Here is an 18,935-nt window from a genome sequence, read left to right on the forward strand (position 1 = left end):
GGGGGGGGGGGTCTCAATTTTCACCAGTCTGTTTTACTTTTAACCATGTGGTGATGCTTGGTCTCAGCTTTTAATTTTTCCATTTCTAGCTTGTAAGAGCCAATACTGTAGCCTGAGTTGCTTTCAGAACCCCTGCTCCAGTCTGTATCACCCCTCGCCCCCAGACAGTGTTGATTGTCCTGGGATTCGGAACAGCACTTAATTCTTCTCTATTATTTGTTTACATGTCTATCTCCTCTCCTAGATTCCATCCTTTGAGAGCCATGTTTATGTCTTCTTTGCTTTATATCCCTGGCAGCTAACAGAGGCTTGAGCACCCAATAAATGTTTGCACTCAGTAAATAAAGCTTCCGGTAAATGTTTGTTGCGGAAGCAGAGGAACGAATAAGTGAATGAAATGCTCTTGTTGTTTGCTATCACCATCTGCTTTAACTCTGTCAGTTATTTTGATGTATTTGCAGTTCTGACTAGATCCAGATTTGGCATGTTTAAAATTATACTCAGTTGTAAAATGTGAGGCTAGGATTTTTGAAGATAAGAAAGAAGTCTAAATTTCTCCCATTGGAAACAATGTGAGTAATCAACAGTTCTTTGGAAGGAAAATAAAAAGGCTGGTTGAAACAATTTTTGCATTCAGTCTTTGGTATTTTGGGAGAACTATTTAATAGCATTATTTTTTTCTTACCCGTTTCCCTGTCAGTAAAATGCAGAAAGAAACCCCTGTCTTTCATACTTGATAGACTAAATGAGGATTTTTGAGGAAGAAAAGCGCAAACTAAAACAAAGGAAAACTTTCAGTAGTGGCATATAATCTTTTTTTCCCTTTAAAGCCATACACTGGATAGTTGTCAATATGCATGTGCTTATACTGATGTGTATTGTGGCTTCATAGTTTGAGATACTAATGAATTTTCCCCTTGATGTTTCCTGGGAACATAGGTACACAAAGCCAAATTTAAGGTTTTTGAACGGGAAGAAATGGAACTTTTGAGTTTCAAAAACTAAGCTGTGCAGGCTTTGGGCATAATGTTTATGCTGTGAACCATAGGTCTGGAAGAATGCATGTTCCCTTCTACAAGATGGCATATATCCATGGGCTACTACTGACTTCCTCTCAGGAACCAGCAAAGCTAAAGGAGAGAGGGAGGTGGTGAATCCAGAGCTCAGCAACTAACATCAAACTTGGGAGAACCTCCTGGGAAGCATGAGGTGGTGGTCTCCTGCTGTGGGGGAGAAAATAGTAACATCTTCCTCGTCCTTCTCTCGGTTGTGCTAAGCCTTCTTCCTATATGTTTCATGGCTATCTCGACTTTAGCTTTTATTTTGCCCTAAAGGTGTTTTTCTGTGCTATAACTTTATTTGTGGGTGCAGGTTGAGTGTAGGATAACCATGAGCTCCAAAAAGTTTTCTGCTTGAATATGAACCATATGACTTCCCAAGAATGGCAACCTCTCCCCACTCCTCCAGCCATTGCTAACCACTCTCAAATCTGCTTTTCTTCCTTTGGCAAGTATAATGAACCTCCGTTATAAAAGATTACATTTTACAGACAAAAACATATTCATTTACTTTCAAATTGTTGCTTTTGACTTCTATGAACTTGCTATATTTTTCTATCTGTGAAATTGTTTGAGTAACTTAGGTTGGGATGGAATAGTCATATTTATTCCGATAAAATTTCTGAAAACTTTTTATTTAACAGCTTTTACTTAGTGATGGGGCTTTAAAAGAGTGAATTAAAGTGATTAAGTGAGGAATATATGCAATTGGGTGGAGGGCGACTTCAGTCACTATAATTACATGATTATGCTAACAAGCCCATGTATTTCCTGGAATTTCTTAGACAAAACAAATATTTTTAAGTAGAAATAATGATGGTGCTGCATCAGTATTGGGTTATTTGAAACAGAACAAACATTTTTGGTGAAGAATCTTTCAGCAATCTCTGCTTTGTTGCTTGTGAGTTTCTAGAGGAAACTTGAATACCGTTCTGCAGATGCAGGAGGCTAGCTGACTGCAGGCAGAGGTGCCTTATAGTGCTCTCTATGTCAATCCTTTCCTTGAACAAAGACATTGTTCCTATTGGGCTAAAGCGAACAAGAGTGTAACTATGGGGTGTGGTGACACAGACAGGATATTTCATTCATTTTACAATGGCATAAGGTTTATACTGACTGAACATTAGAGTCTATGGGGAAATTGTGCTGGCCTTTGAGCTGAGGATTAGGCAATGGAGTCATTTTTCAGTGCTGCCTTTCCTTTCCATTTTGGCTATAAACTCATGGTAATAAATATGTGTACATGGGTAGGGGGGTATATGATAGGAGAGATCAACACATGTAAGTAGGTATAAAAATCTGGCTTCAGGTGTCAATTTTGATGTCATCAGAGCTTTTTGTGAGAAAACTCAGAGTAAAATGGTGCAATTGGGGATTTGAACAAGAGAGGCATAACTCCTGGATCTGTGGGAAAACTCATCAGCATTAAGATTTTGTACACCTGAATTATATAATATTATTAACCAATATTATCCCAATAAATTTAATTTTAAAAAGGGGAAAAAAGAATATTCACCCATTCCATCATGATTACATGTGGTTGCTACAACTTGTTGATTTCAGTTCTATAAGGTAGGAACCAAACTAAAATATGCATGTGTGTGGGGGTGGGATGGGGTAAGCCACATAGAAGGAGCTTGAAGTGGGAAGGGGTACAGTGAAGCCAGGAGGTTGTCCTGAAGTTGCCCTTGCATAGTAGCATGCATTTCTTGTTAAGATGGTGTTCTGGGTGTATAACAATCACATTTTTTAAAAAGTATATTTTATTGATTTTTTACAGAGAGGAAGGGAGAGGGATAGAGAGTTAGAAACATTGATCAGCTGCCTCCTGCACACCCCCTCCTGGGGATGTGCCCACAACCAAGGCACATGCCCTTGACCGGAATCGAACCTCGGACCCTTCAGTCTTGCAGGCCGATGCTCTATCCACTGAGCCACACCAGTTAGGGCAACAATCACATTCTTAAAGGTGCCTTTATTCATACCTTACAGTTGACTGAGAAATATCAACCAACCATATCAATGTATGTTTTTATTTTTATTAGTTTTGCTTTTGGTGACTCTGAAGGAAGCTATCTTTCAAAGTCATAAAAAGGAAAACTAAAGTGGCCTTAGGTCACCAGAGACTACCAAAGGTGTGTGTGTGGGGGGGGCGGGGAGTGAGAATAAAGGAGATCAAAAAGCAAAATCAAAGTTTATTTGGGCCAAATGGCTTTACTGGCATGTGACTAGAAGTCTAAGTGATTACAAAGAATTTTCCTTTTTGCATAGCTGAACTGTGCTTTGAATCATTTTGAAATCTTGACGTGGGTCTGTGCTGACACCACTTGGGGTCTTTTCTTGAACTTAATTACCCCCATAGAATCCTCTACCTCCTGGGCTTGGAGGAGGACTTCCCCGCCCCTTCAATCATCTCTCTGGGTGGATGGGGGCCCTCAGGCCCAGGAAGGAATTTGCCAATAATTGGAAGCTCCCCTTAGGAGCGAGAACTCACCACCACTCATTGCCTATGTCAGAGTTCAGCTGTACCCCCTCCACTGGACCCTTGAATGCTATTAATAGGACAGTGCTGTGAGGGGAGGAGTGAGAGGCAGGGCAGACTTGCTAACGGGATGCCTTTAATAACCTTTTTTTTTTTTTTACCTCAATATGTTTAAGGAGGAGTGTGTGGCTTGGCTACCTAGCAGAGCTCATGTTCAGAATCTTGAATATATTAAAAAGTCAAGCTAAATTTGAAAACAGCCAGCCCTAAACATTTTAAACCTGTGAGATAAAGAACAACTCCTAAAAGATCTTTTTCCAAAGTGTTCTTTCTTTCACTTTTTATTTGGAAACCAAACCAAATTTAAAGTTGCAAGAAATGTACGATGAATCTCAGTATGCCCTTTACTTAGACTCACTATTTTGCACATTTGGCTATATTTTCTTCTCTCCCTCTCTCTCTCTACCTACCTATACATTATTGTTATTATAATTATTGTTCTTGTTATTGGTACTGAAACATTTATGTGTACCTTGTAGACATCATGACCCTTTACCCCTAGCCTGGATCTTTTAGGAACAAGGACATTCTCTTGCCAAACATCTTACTTTTTTAGGTAGAATAAGAGAAGGGTCTGTTGAAGCCTTCATAACTAAAGTGTGGGCCAGTCCAAAGAGCTGATTGTGGGGCCCTGTGCTGGCTCCCACTAAGGCAGGAGTGAGGAGAGGAGACACTACCACAGGTCTGGAGGACTTTATTGTTGCCATAAAACATTTTTTCCCCATGTTCTCTTTAGACACATGAAATAAAGGCTGCATTCCCTAGATTTGGCTTCTGGCTTTAAAATTAAAAAAATACTTTTACAGTATTCTTTTTGGAGGGATGAAAACATATATTTTATTAACATTTCCCAAACTCATTTTAAAACCGTTTTAGGCTGACAGTATCCAGCCTGCTGCAATAGAAATACATGGCTTTTAAGAAATTATACCTTTCAGTTAACTGAAGAGGAAAAGTTTCTTCTGTGAATCATCATCTCTCTGCTGGAGGACTTTAAAAACCCTGTGTATGATCAGCACAGTAGGGTGACAGAAAGGTAATCCTGCTTATCTCACCTAACATGTCAATGCGTTTTGCAAGCAGTTTTCTGAAGGGTTTGCTCATTGATGGTTTGGGTCTCATTCATGATATTCTGTAGAGACCTGGCCCAGTGATGCCTGGGAAGCGGGTATAAATGGCACCTTGGCCACTGTGGCTGCACTGGGGTGCACCCACGCTGGGTCATCCTTCCCAGCTGTCTCACTGGGCTCACAGAGCCCAGGACACTCTTAGGGGCGGCCTGGCTTTCCCTGCTAAGAACCCAAAGGACTTGCTCAGAGCTGGAATTCGGTGAAGCAACTTGCTTCAACACGCCAGATCTGCTGCATCCCCAGTACCCCACCCCTCGACCTCTGCGCTTTGTACCTACACCCCAACCCCAACTTGAGGATTCCCTGCCCTGCCACGCTGACAGTCTCAATCCTAACCCCTTGGATGTGTGGAAGTGTTTTTGCGTCGGAACAAGCCCGGTGAGGCCACCAGTGACTCCCAGCGGTCGCACAGGGCGCTGCGCCCCTCTGGCCCTGGACTCCCCCCTCCCACCCCCCGCCCTGCGTCGGCCCCGCCGCCCCCGCGCCGCCTCCTGCGCCGGGGCTGGAGGCGGATTCCTCTCTCCGGGTTTTCAAAGCGCCTTTCTGAAACCTCCTCCTGGCCCAGAGAGGGAGAGAGCCTGGGCGCAATCGCTCCCAGGAGCGGCCAAAGGGCGCGCGGGGAGAGGCCTGCGTTGGGGTACTTTCAAACTGAGGCGCGCACACACACTCACACCCACCCACCCAGACACACACGCGCGCGCGCGCGTACACACACACACACACACACACACACACACACACACGCCCATTTATATAGGCGGTGGCGGCGGCAGCAGCCGGGCGGTGGTGGCGAGCGCTGGAATGATGGAGCTGAGCCAGCTGACCCGGGTTGGAAGCAAGTGAGCAGAGCCCAGGCGCACCCCAGGATTTCTGTGACCCACGCTTGTCATCCTCCCCTGGAACGTGCACCCGGAGGAGGACCGGGTACACTGATTTGCTAGAGGGAGGGCGGGGAAGAGGAGGACGCCAGGTGAACTGAGGAGACCCCTGCGTATCCGGACTGCCCCAGCGCGCCTTTGCCTGACTCCTGCCCCCTCTGCGCCCAGGTGGGCGCGCCCGGTTCCCAGCTTGCAAGGGGGCGCTTTGAGGAGACCAGAAAGTCTCAGACCGGCAGCGCGGGATGCCTTTCGCCAAGCGGATCGTGGAGCCGCAGTGGCTGTGCCGGCAGCGGCGCCCACCGCCCGGCCCAGCGGAGGACGCAAACGGAGGCAGCACTGAACCACCGCCGTCCCTGCAGCCGCCCAGCCAACGGGACAAGGCCGTGGAGCCTGGGCCGGAGGATCCCCCCCGTGCGCCCCCTGCACCTTCCGGGCCGCCACCCCCGTTGCCCGCTCCGACCGATCAGGCGCAGCCGCCACCCGGAGAGGCGCCCGCGGCGGGCGAGGAGAGCGCTGCGGGGGCCCCGGAGGCGGCGTCCGCGGCTGGCGAGGCGCCCTCGGCGGCCGCCGCGGCCGTGCTGCTCATGCTGGACCTGTGCGCGGTCAGCAACGCCGCGCTGGCTCGAGTCCTCCGGCAGCTCTCGGACGTGGCCCGGCACGCGTGCAGCCTGTTCCAGGAGCTCGAGAGCGACATCCAGCTGACCCACCGCCGCGTCTGGGCCCTGCAGGGCAAGCTCGGCGGCGTGCAGCGCGTCCTCGGCACGCTGGACCCCAAGCAAGAGACAGTGCGTGAGTATCCGCGCCTCCAGCCGGCGCTCCGCTCCTGCGCCGCACCCTCCGCCCTCCCCGGTCGCCGCAATCCCAGCCCCGCGGCGCCGCGCCCACTGCAGCTTGCACCGTATTCTTGCCTCGCCACCCCTTCCTTCCCCTGGGACCCACCCCAATCCTCCAGGTGCTGAGAGTTTGCAGGGATGCAGAAGCAGAGGGGAGAAAGTTAAAGGGGCGGCCTCGGAACTCAAAGGCAGCCAAGGGCTGAAAGGGGACGTTTAAGGCCACACAGGAGGCAGAGGGGTCTGTCATTCACCTCTGGTGATCACCTTCCTTGTCCCTTTCCGGTGGTGGGGGTGGGGCGGGGGTGGTGCAACTTATGTGGTTTCCAGTGGCCCAACCTGAGCCCTATAGTCCGACCCCACCCCCACTCGTGCTTGGGGGCTCCAGGAGTAGTGAGTGTCTTTTCAGGGCTTCTGCTTCGCCTTGACGGTTTTGTCACTCTTACTGTGACCTCAGGGGCTGCGCGGAGCCCCGAACTTGTGCCTTGCGCTCCTGGGCGATGTAGCATGGCGCCTCTTGCCTCCTGGAGAGAAGAACTCTGAAGCACTTTGCTCCAACCTTGTGGCCCAGAGAGGCCGCGGGAGGGGCATGGAGGGAGGAGTGTCCCGGGCCCTGGGGAGATCGGCGAGACCCCTGGGCCATCTCTTCTCTGCCCTGAACAGCATAAGTTCCTACTAAATAATACTGTGTTATCTGCTCTTCGAGGATCCCAGAGGCGCCCTCCCCCCCAGGTACTGTCGCCCAAATTCGCACGCATATGGAAGACCCCTGAGCATCTTTGCTGCCCGTTAACTTCACTCTTGCGACACCCTAGGGCTCCCAATACATGTCATTCTGTGTCATTTTTCCTCTGAGAGGCGCTCAGGAGGGTCCCCTGGCGCAAGATCAGTCAAATCAGGCTGCGAGGGAATCTTTTAGGAATGAGCAGAAGGTGGGCGGAGGCACTAGGCCGGTGCTCTGCTCCTTGGGCGCCTAGTCCCGCTGTAACACTCAGCGAAGGTGATGTCAGCGGCTCTGACTTACATAAGAAGCTTCCCGCGTTGCTGCAGCAGCTGCACTGGCGCGGTGGCCTGGAGCGCGCGGGGCGGGGGAGCTCTCTCTGCATCCTTTCAGGGAACCTCTGCCCTGCAACCCAGCTTGCAGATTGCCCCCACTCACACACACACACACACACACACACACACACACACACACACACACACACACACAACAACAACAACAACAACAACAACAACAACAACAACAAAAACTCTTTGAACCCCACCCAGGGAATTCGCTGCTTTTCTGCAATAACAACAATAATAAGCCTAATGAATAAATGATGTGCGCGATAGGTTTTAGCAGCTATAAAAGACCCAGAGTTGGGTTAATGACTGGTTGTTTAAAAGGGCAATTCCAGGGATGAGTTCTGGAAAGAATTAGGGCTGCCTTAGGCCAAGCCGTATTTTACTTTTGGGACTTGAAATGAGCACTTTAATCCTGCCTCCCTTTTTACCTCAAACCACACAGCAGGGACAGCCCCCTTCACTTTCAACAGCGCTGATATCTGGGGAGTGCGGTTGGGGTGAGTGGTGATTTTACTTCAAAAGAACTGGAGGGAAGTTTTGCAGACTGTTGAGTGCTGCGTACATTTCCCGTGTGTGTGTGTGTGTGTGTGTGTGTGTGTGTGTGTGTGTGTGTGGTGTGGTGTGACACACACTGCTCTTTAAATTAGATTTCACACAAGTGAAATAAAGTGCTGGAGCAGATTGGGTCCCCTTCCCTCTTTCCATAGAGGCAGCAGTGGGCACTTACGCATATGGGATTTGACACCGTCCTTTCAAGTCCTTTTAACTGTTTGGAGTACAAACTAATGGTTAATAGAGAAAAGAGAACTTTTTAAATGTGTGCAAACAGTCGATGGTGAATATACTAGTATACTCTATGTGTATTAATACATCAATAAATAAATAACTCCAGGGATAGATGTAAAAATCTATTATTTTTTATTTTTTTTCTGAAATATTATCTCCACACTTCATGTCCAGACCCCCCTCTTCCTTTGTCCATATGAATTTAGGAGAACACTGTTCTTGTTTGATGTCATAGAAGGCATTACCTTTGGAAGGAAAGGCACAATACTAGTAGTGTGTCATAGTTGGGGTTTGGCAGCATGCAGAGGCAGAGACCACGGTTTCTGTGTAAGTGGTTCATTTCAGAAGGCAGTCAGAAAGCACGGGGAGGGAGTATAGAAGTGGGACAGTGTAGGGAGGAAAGCTCATGCACGGTGTGAGCTTGTGGGCAACCCGGGTTCAATATAGCACATACCTCAGAAGTGTTCCACTGAGGAGTGAGAAAGCTGGAATACTTATCCACCAACTTCCACCCCTCACTGAGGGAAGGTAGAACCTGGAGTATGAATTCCCTGGCTCTCTTGGCCTGCTCTATGTTAGGGTTCTGCCTAGCTGAGCTAGGCTAGGTAGAGAGATAGGAAAAGCCTAGAGATTATACAGGAATGTCTGCAGGGGTCCTGTGGGAAGGGCTATGGGTAGAGTACCAGTGGCTTCTATCTGCTACATTATGCATCTACCTTTAGCATTGCTTATGGCCTAGGGGAGTTTCAAGGAAGTGACCCACATTCCCTTTCCTTTCCCTTTGAAGGTGTCTGGGTGACTCCATACTCCTTGTATAGCCTTCCCACCAGTATCACCATTCCACATGCAGTCTTCATGTTGCTTCATCCTTGGACAGCTGCTTCCCATTGCCCTGAGACAGGCTCAGGGTGGGAAAGGGGAGACAGTTTGCAGGGGTGACCTGATCTGACATATATTTTAGTGAAGTCACTCTTGAGGCAAGTCTGAAGTCTGGTAAACCAGTTAGTATGACAAGTGATGGTGGCTAGGACTAAGGAGGTAGTTATGCAGACAGTGAAAAGTGGTGGGATTCTGAATTCATTTTTGGAACTAGGATTGACAGTATTTATTCATTGGATTTGGTACAGGGAGTGAGAAGAAAAGAAGTAACTGTGGATGACTCCTAGTTTTTTTTTTTTTTTCTTAAACAACTTGTAGAAGACAGTTTCCAGAAATGGGTACTAATGGAAGAGTGGGTATTTTATTTTGGGAGGATAGAATCAATATTTTTCTATTTGCACTATGTTACCTCGAGACTTAGACCATTAGATGCGTAAATTCAGAATCCAAGACAGAGGTCCAGACTGGAAAGGTAAATGTGAGACATAAGCATAGAGATGGTATGTGAAGCCTTGGAGCTAGGGGCAATGTAGATAGTGAAGAAAAAGGGGGCCAGAACTTAGCCTAGGCAGTCCAACTTTGGAAGTTTAGTAGAGAAGGAGAAGACTTGGAAAGAGCAACCAGCAAGCTAGAAGGAAAATCAGGAGAGTATGGTCTAATGGAAGCCAGGAGAAGGTGTTTCAAGAATGGAGAAATCAACTTGGTCAGATGCTTCCAAGAGTAAGATAAGCACTAAGACAAGGCCATGGAATTTGGTAACTTGTAAGTAATTTATGGCCCTAATAGGTGCCATTTAAGTGGAGAGGTGGAAATGGAGGCCAAATAAGATGAAGAGAAAACAAGAGAGGTGGAAGAGAAGATAGTATCCACAAACAACTCTTGTAAGGAGTTTACTCTGAAGGGGAGTGGAGAAATGGAGCATTGCCTGGAGGGGAATACAGGGTCAAGGGAGATTTTCTTAAAAGGTATTGATGTTTTGGCACATTTAGATTTCACAGAGAGGGGGCAATTGATCATGCTGGGGAGAGAATTGGATAACTATGGAAGACCTTGAGAAGCTGAGAGGGGAAGGGATCAAAGCATCCTTCCATCCATGGGTATTGGAGGATATGGGCAGATAGGCAGGTAGGCTGGTGAACTGATGGTGGTAGGATGTGTTCTTATACAATTACATCTACTTTCTTTGTGAAGAACCTGGTGAGGTCATCAGCTGTAAGGGTATTGGTAATTTGGGAAAAGAAGGCAAGGTGTTAATGTTGTCTCTGGGAGGGAACATGAATGGGTTAAGAAAGTACAAGGACATTACCTGTCTGTGTTGAGAGCCTTCTGAAATTTATGGTCATAAACTTAAGTAAGCCCACTTCAAGTCACTAAAACATGAGATTTTGGAAATTACTTCATGGGCCTCACCCCCAAGCTGTTCATCCGTAGACATTTTAATGTCGTTTCTTTTTGCAGTTAATTATATTTAGTTACTGAGTTTTAATGTAAATTTTATATTAAAGTTGGACATTCCTACAGAAAAGTGCACAAATTGTAAGTGTACAGCTTGGATAATTATCACAAAGTGAACAACTCATATAACTATCACCCAGATCAAGAAATAAAGCATTACTGTATCTTGAAACATTCCCCACCCCAGGCCCCTTTTCAGTCACTATCTCTGTCCCAAAGGTAACCACTATTCTGACATCCACATTTATCAATTAGATTTCCCTATTTTTGAATTTTAGTATATAAGTGGAGTCATATAGTATATACTTTTTAGTGTTCACCCAACATTATGTTTGCAAGATTCTTCCATGTCATTACAGTAGATTGTTCATTTTCATTGCTGAATAAAATTTCATCGTGTGCATATATCACAATTTGTTGATCCAGTCTCCTGATGTTGGCCATTTGGGTTGTTTCTATTTTAGGGCTTTTGCCACAAACATTTTTATTTGCCTTTTGATGAGCTTATGAATACATAGCTCTTTTGTGTGGACAAAGTGGCTGGGTATGTTTGGCTTTACTAGCTATTGCCTAACAGTTTTCTAAACTGGTTGTACCAATTTATACTCCCAGAAATAGATGAAAGTTCCAGTTGCTCTACATCCTCACCAACATTGTTATTGTCTTTTTAATTGTTTCTACCCTGGTGGGTAGGTGATAAAAATCTCATTGTGTTTTTTTAAAAATATATTTTATTGATTTTTTACAGAGAGGAAGGGAGAGGAATAGAGAGTTAGAAACATCGATGAGAGAGAAACATCGATCAGCTGCCTCCTGCACACCTCCTACTGGGGATGTGCCCGCAACCAAGGTACATGCCCTTGACCGGAATCGAACCTGGGACCTTTCAGTCCACAGGCTGATGCTCTATCCACTGAGCCAAACCGGTTAGGGCTCATTGTGGTTTTAATTTGAATTTCTCTGATAGCTTGTGAGATTGAGCACCTTTTCATATATATTTTTTTGCCCATTTGGATATTCTCTTGTGAATTCCCTACTCAAGACTTTTGCTCATTTTTTGATAAGGTTCTTTGCATCTTTTTTATTGTCTTGTAGGAGTTCCTTATATATTGTGGATATGAGTCATTGTGAGCTATAGGAATTGCAAAGACCTTGTCTTACTCTGTGATTTGCCTTTTCACTCTCAGTGTTGTCTTTTGGTAAGAAATTCTTATTTTTATGTTGTGTAATTTATCAATCATTTTCTGTATGATTAGTGTTTTTTTTTTTTTCTATTCTGTTCTGTTTATTATTAAATTCTTCACTGACTCCAAGGTCATGAAGATATTCTCTTATGTTCTAGAAGTCTTTTGTTTTGCCTTTGTTGTTTAGACCCATGATTCCAATGGAATTGATATTTGCAAATGGTGTGAGATAGGGGTCAACATTAATTATTTTCCATATGGATACACAATTGATCCATTGCCACTTACCAAAAAAAACATTATTTCCCCATTGCACTACACTGACCCTTTTGCCATCTATTGAGTGGATTGTTTTTATTTTCAATTAACATTTATTGAGTTCTGCTATATGCCAGGTCCTGTGCTAAGATATTTATGTGAATTACCTTATTTAATCTTCACACTAACTCTATGAGAGAGTTACAATTATTTTACCACTTTACTGAGGGTTAGCAACTTGCTTCAGGTGGCAACAGCAAGAAACTGCTAGAGCCTGGAATTGGGATCCGGGTCTGAGTCCACAGTGTTTTTTCCAAGCACTAGACTTTTCTTTCATGCATTGCTGCACAAATCCAGGGAATTACTGTATTAAAATCAAGACCATTCTCGCTATGCTTCTGTCCACTTGACAAACTTCATCTCTTGCTTTTCTACCCATTGACCCTCCCTGTCTTCTCCATTTTATACCCCAATCCAGTCATACTCCTAGGTGTTCTGCAGTGGATCTGGAAATAACTTACTATCCTTTAGAAGAGAACTTTAGTGCTTTAGGAGTGTGAGGGACATGGGAGGAACTCAAGTCTAAGATGATGAAGATACACCACCTCACTTCCTCAGTGGTCCACTGGCCAGCCTTTTAGAGTACTGTTTATCATCCTGTGAAATGAGATCAGTGATGGCCCTGGGAGATCCAAGCTTCCATATTTGAGAAGCATAATTTTTGCCTGAGCAGACACAGAAACTGCTAAACATGGAAAGACACTAGGAAGTCACATATTGGGTGAATTGGTCATTTTGGCTTGGTATGGTAATGCTAATCAAGGGTTCATTCTGCTTTTGGAAGGATGATCCTTTTCCTCCCCATTCTGTTCATTCTACTACATGCAAAAACCATTTACAAATTGGCTCATGTGGGGTGTTTTTTTGTTTTGTTTTGTTTTGTTTTTTAATGTTTCAGTAACTGTGGTTAGGTTTCTTTTCCTCTTGTCTCTGCTCAGCGAATTTTTTGAGGCATTATGAGACCCTAACAGCTCCATTGAAAACTGCTTTTAAACCCATCATAGAACAACTGAGAAGAAAGCAATCTTCAAAGGTTAATATTTCGTGGTTGTAATTTTCTCACAGCAACACATTTCTTTCTAGACTTTTTTGTTGTACTGGATTGGGCTCTTAAAACTACAGAACTACTTTACCTAGGAAATCCTTGAGATTCTTGTTGGGTTGATATTGCTAAGATAATAACAATATTTCTTCTCTCTCTCTCTCTCTCTCTCTCTCTCTCTCTCTCTCTCTCTCTCTCTCTCCTCACCTGAGGACATTTCCCCATTGATTTTTAGAGAGTGGAAGGGAGTGGAATAGACAGAGCGAAACATTAATGTGAGAGAGACACATCCATTGACTGCCTCCTGAACAGGCCCTGACCAGGGCTCAGATCGAGCCTCCAATAGAGGCACATGCCCCTGACTAGAATTGAACTCAGGACCCTTCAGTCCGCAGTCCGATGCTCTATCTGCTGAGCAAAACCTGCTAGGGCAGGATTTCTTTCTTTCTGTTTGTGGAGATCTTTTCCACACAATGCCATCATGAAAGTATAAATTCCACATAAGCTCTCAGAAACATCTTCAGTCTCAGAGCTTCTAGTCTACATTTAATGGGCATTACCTTTAAAATGCTGTGGTCTATGAAATTTCTCCTATTGTCCCATGTTAGCCCAAGAGTCTTAAGGATCCAATGACTTCATATAATGCGCTATAATTTTATGGACAAAGACAATTTCAAATGTGGGAATTTTGTTTTGACAGTTCAGTTTAATTTCTTTTTACTCTATTAAAATACTGGAACACAAGATTTTGTAGGACACTATTAAAAAGCATGGGAACAGTATGCCTGGAACAAACCATCAATCACAAACATTCCTAAAAGTTCTTTTTGCATCAAGAATTCCTCATGAATCACATCTTGATAATAAATTAAAATAAAAAAATGATGAAGTAGTAATAGTTTCTGAATGTAAAGCTCTAATTTTAAGGTCTAAATTTATTGAAACAAGGTTTTGGAGAGCCCTCCTACCATACCACAAGCCCACAAAGGACAGCAACCCTGTCTAGCTCATCTTTTTGAATGAAAAAGACAGGCATGACAACTTTTTGTTTTTGACATTAATGTCCATCCCTCAATCCATTAATAAACATGAGAAGGTTTGATTGTACTGAAATAGGAATCTGAGGACTTGGGCATCCATATGCTAAAAAAATAATTTATTATGATGTTCCTAAGTCCTTCCAAGTGAAATTAACCAAGAATAAAATGAATTTAATAAGAGCTGGAGAATCTTGGGATTTTAGAGTTGGAAAAGACCTTAGCACCCATTGAATCCAATCTCCCAACCAGGGTGGGATTCTTTTTAAAGATGTCCCAAATGGCAACCCATCTGGTTTCCATGCCCTCTAAGACACCCATGAGTGGGAAGTGGCCTTCCCCAACCCAACTTTATTGATGAATTGTTCCTGTTCTGAAACAATTCTTATCTACACTGAGACTAAGTCTGTCTTATTGTAATTCCAGCTTTTTAGTCTTAATTCCGGTGGCTGGAATCTGTTTACAATCTCTTATCCAGGATATCTTTTAAGTGGCTACAGGTTACTTTATCCCAGGTAAAACAACTTCAGTTCTTTCAACCAGGCCTCTTAATGCCAAGTTTCTTGTTTTCTCTCACACTGGTTGCATTCTCCCACAGTTGCAGAGCGTGAATGGAACCATTCCTTCCTTCATATGAATGTTCCACTAGGACTAAGATGGCCCTTCTTTTTTTAACCATTGCAGAATACTGTTGGTGCATTATTGCTCTTATGGCCCAACGAACTCCTTTCTTTTATAGTGGCAGTTCTTTTACATGAGGTTTCCTCTGTTCCATTGGTGCAGTTGGTATTTTGAACTTAAATTTCACAAGACTCCCCATTGTCTCTGTTAAATTGAATCTTGCTTGCTTTGCTCTTTCACTCCCAATCAGTCATGATGGTTTAAAATCTTGATTCAATGTGTCAGCTACTGCCCACAGCATTTTGCTCTCTGAAAACATCATAAACATGATTCTAGCCCATCACCCACATCTTTGATAAAACTGTTGTTCAGATGGGCTGATGGCCAGATCTCATTGGCAGACAGTAGTACGTCTATTAATCAACATTCATTGGGTACCATTGTTGCAGCAGTCACAAATGCTCCCCCACAGTCCCATTAAAACCACATTTCTCCACCTTGCCCACAAGATTTATCATCATGAGTGATTGTCAAATGGTTGCCGAAAACAAGATACCATACGTCTGTAATATTTCTTTGATCTCCCAGTCTAATAACCCTACTCAAAAGGGAAATGAGGTTAGTCTGGCTCAAACTGTATTCCCAGCCATCAGAGGGGCCATTAAAATTTTCTTGTATATACTGGATAAATACTTTATTTTGGAGAATATGCTTTGGTGTTTTGGTCATAGAATGACTGCACTGTTGGACTTCAAGGGACTCTGGGTCTTAGAGTCCATTTGTCTGAGTCCAAAATGCATGGTTTGTTAAAGGCAGAGAATCAGAGTGCTTAAACCTTTCTTTTATGATACCTGGTGGGAACCTTATGTCCTTGTGTCTTAAGGAAAGGTTTGGAATTCATGACCTTTGTAGTTTGCTTAGGCTCAATTTGAGTAAGGTTGGCAAGTGTCAGTTTTATCTAATGGTTGAGAAGCAAGTATATGGTTAAGAGTGTGGATTCTGAAGTTAGACAGCAGGGGTTCAAATCCCAGCTCCACCCCTTCAAAGCTGTATTACTTTGGACAATTTACTGAATATTTATTTTCCTTTGGGATGGAGATAAAAACAGTACCTACTGCATCAGATTGTTGACAGGACTGAAGGAGTCAAAGTGCATAGATACTGAGAACTGTGCCTGGCACATGGTGAGCCCCTAGTAATTATTTGCTGTTATTTTATTGGTATTGTAATTGGATCATGCAGAGTGGGAGGCATGTGTAAATTTTTTCCAAGTAGGTGAAAACCTGTGTCTAAATCTGTGAAATGCTGGGTCAGGGGGAAAGAGATAGCTGACCAAGCAATGCTATATCCCTTTGCATGGTCAGATGACTACTAAGATTTCAATGTTCTTTGTGGCCTCTTTTTGTTATGCAAAGAAGTATAGAAATTAAAAAACATCCACCAATAATCTTATCATCCAAATTCATTAATTTATTATATGCCAGGCACTATTCTAGGCGCTTGGATTTCATCAATGTTCAGAAAGTAGGCCATAAACAAAATCATAACACAGATATTTAAAATAATTAAACATAATTTAAAGAGATTACCGAACATGTTAGGAGATAGTAAGTTATGGGCAAAAAGAAACTAGAGCAGGGTGAGGGCAATCCAGAGGATTGGAGTGGGGTTATCATTTTAAATGGGAAGCAGCATCTTAGGGAATATTGGAAAGAGGTGAGGGAGTTAATGATGTCAATAGCTGGAGGAAGAGCATTCCAACAGAAGGAACTAGAGCTAGTGCAAAGGCCCTGAGGTGAGATCATGCCTGGTGTGATAAAGTGATGGTAAGGAGGCTGACATGGTAAATGTGGGGTGAGCAAGGAGACCGGGAGGAGAGGAAGTCAGGGAGGTGGGGTGGAGGGCAGCTCATGTAGGGTCTAGGAGGCCTTTGTGAAGATTTTGCTTTGAGCGAAATGGGGACTCATTGGAAGGATTTTAGTCTAATAGTGACATGATTGACTTAGAGTTTAAAAGGATCACCTTGGCTGTTGTATAGGGAAGAAGCTATGGGGGAAGGGTAGAAGCAGGACGACTAAGTAGGATAATTGCTCTGGCAGTTATCCTGGTGGGAGATGGTGGTGGTTTGGTGGAAGTAATGAGATGTTGGATCCAACTTAGAGATGCTGACATTTTCTGTTTTATGTTTAGGGCTAGGCAATTCAACCCACACAAAAGGGCATAAAAGTTGAGAAGTAAAGGAAAGCCCTCCTTTCTTCTTACTGGGCCAGACTTGCTCCAAAGGAAACCATGTTAAAATATGCTGTGCTCCTTCTAGGAGGAGCAAAAGAGAATTCTCACATAGGTCTAATGTATTTTGTAAAGCCACGTCTGATATTGAGAAAATAGGCACTTCTAGAATCTTATTGTAACTTTGCTCTCTTGGGAAAATTTAGAAGTTGTTCTAAAGAAAATTCTTGTTAAAAATCAATGTATAATTTCCATACAGTGAAATGTATGGATTGCAATTGTGTAGTTTGATGAATTTTAACAACTGTATGCACTTCTGTAACCCACATCCCTATTAAGAGAGGGACTATTTCCTCACTTCAGATAGATAACTTTTTGAGGTAGAAAAGCAATATTTGAACTCTGGTGCTCTCACACTATTCCCTGCCAGAACTGTTGTGTTAATATGGACATGGGAGAATATGTTTCTACAGGAACTTCTGGACTCCACAATAGGACCAGACTAAGAACTATGGATTCCATTTATGAGATTTGCAGAGGAACAAATTTCCAGTTAGAAGATAAATAAGTTCTGGGGATGTAATGTATAGTATGGTGACCATAGTCAATAATAGTGTATTGTATATTTGAAAGTTGCTGAGAGAGTAGATCTTAAATGTTCTCATCACAAGAAAAAAATGTAACTCTGTGTGATGAAAGATGTTAACTAGACTTATTGTGGTGATCATTTCACCATATATACAAATATCAAATCATTATGTTGTATACCTGAAAATAATATGATGTTATATGTCAATTATATCACAATTTAAAAAAGATTGAGAGGGAAAAAAGATTTCCAAGACAATTGGAATAGTGGAGTTTCTTCTCTTTGGTCTGTTGATACTGGGCTGTTTATAACATCTGGGTGCTCAGCTTTAGGGAGGACCCATTTGGGACAAGGATAAGAATCTGTCCTCAGAGGCCCCAGGAGTAATTTAGAAGTAGAAGTTTTTCTAAGAGAAAGCTAAAATAACATTTAAAAAGACATGGGGAAAAATAACTTGTTACTTTTACACAAGTTGCGAAGTGGCAGGGAACACTAATTTGTAACTGTGTTTTTAGCTTATGCTGATGCTTGAAACCTGGATGAAGGATGAAGAAAGTTCTTTAAAATTTGATTTCTGATTATTCTATCTGAGTGCATTTAAATTTGTGAAAGAAACCCATTATACAGTTTGGCTACTCTTAATTTTTAATACTAAACATCTAAGAGAGGGAAGAACTAATATCTATGAGGAAGGATGACAGCCAGTGAGACATAATGTTCATTAGAATATAATATCAATATTTACGTTTCTCTCCAGTGTGCATCTGGACTCTATTCCTCAAGCCTATATTTATATTTTAATAATGTGAGTAAAACTGTATTTCCCTTTTTAATTTCACATCAGAGTTTTGCTGCCTCAGCCAGTCCCCTCCTCACCCCTGAAGACTTCAATTGCAAGATGGCACATGTTTACTGAGAGGTTGATTCTAGAGATTAACTTTGAGGAGGGAAAAGTGCAGCATGAATAAATACTTCAGAAATCCTTTTCCATGTGAAAAGTCATGGGGCTTTCTGCTTCACAAACAGAAGAGACAGATGCTTCGGAGTTTGAGGCAATGTGGGGGAAAGTGGGCAAACCAAGGAAGAGATACTGGGAAGAATGCCCTGCAAGGTTTTCTAACAGTTTCACTTGGGTTAAATACCTTCAGTGTGAGAGAGGAGATGTTGGAACCCTCCTCAGGTATCAGATATCACTGGTGCTCATCTGGCAAGGTTTTAGCCTTTGCTAATTAAAATTAAATCCAATTTCACAAAGAAAAATACATTACATAAAGTTGTGCTTGTGTGGC

The 18,935-nt window shown here is 43.3% G+C and overlaps 1 protein-coding gene across 1 annotated transcript in view; it reads left to right on the forward strand.

Moving 5' to 3' along the window:
• Positions 1-5,691: 5,691 nt before the first annotated feature.
• NHS (NHS actin remodeling regulator) overlaps positions 5,692-18,935 on the forward strand; it is a 360,638-nt gene continuing 347,394 nt past the window's right edge. Inside the window, exon 1 of the mRNA XM_080653713.1 lies at positions 5,692-6,397. Coding sequence (XP_080509839.1) covers positions 5,851-6,397 — 547 coding nt within the window. The 5' untranslated portion in view covers positions 5,692-5,850. The remainder of the gene's footprint in view (positions 6,398-18,935) is intronic.

The sequence above is a fragment of the Plecotus auritus genome, assembly GCF_963455305.1.
Source record: "Plecotus auritus genome assembly, chromosome: X".
Taxonomy (NCBI): domain Eukaryota; kingdom Metazoa; phylum Chordata; class Mammalia; order Chiroptera; family Vespertilionidae; genus Plecotus; species Plecotus auritus.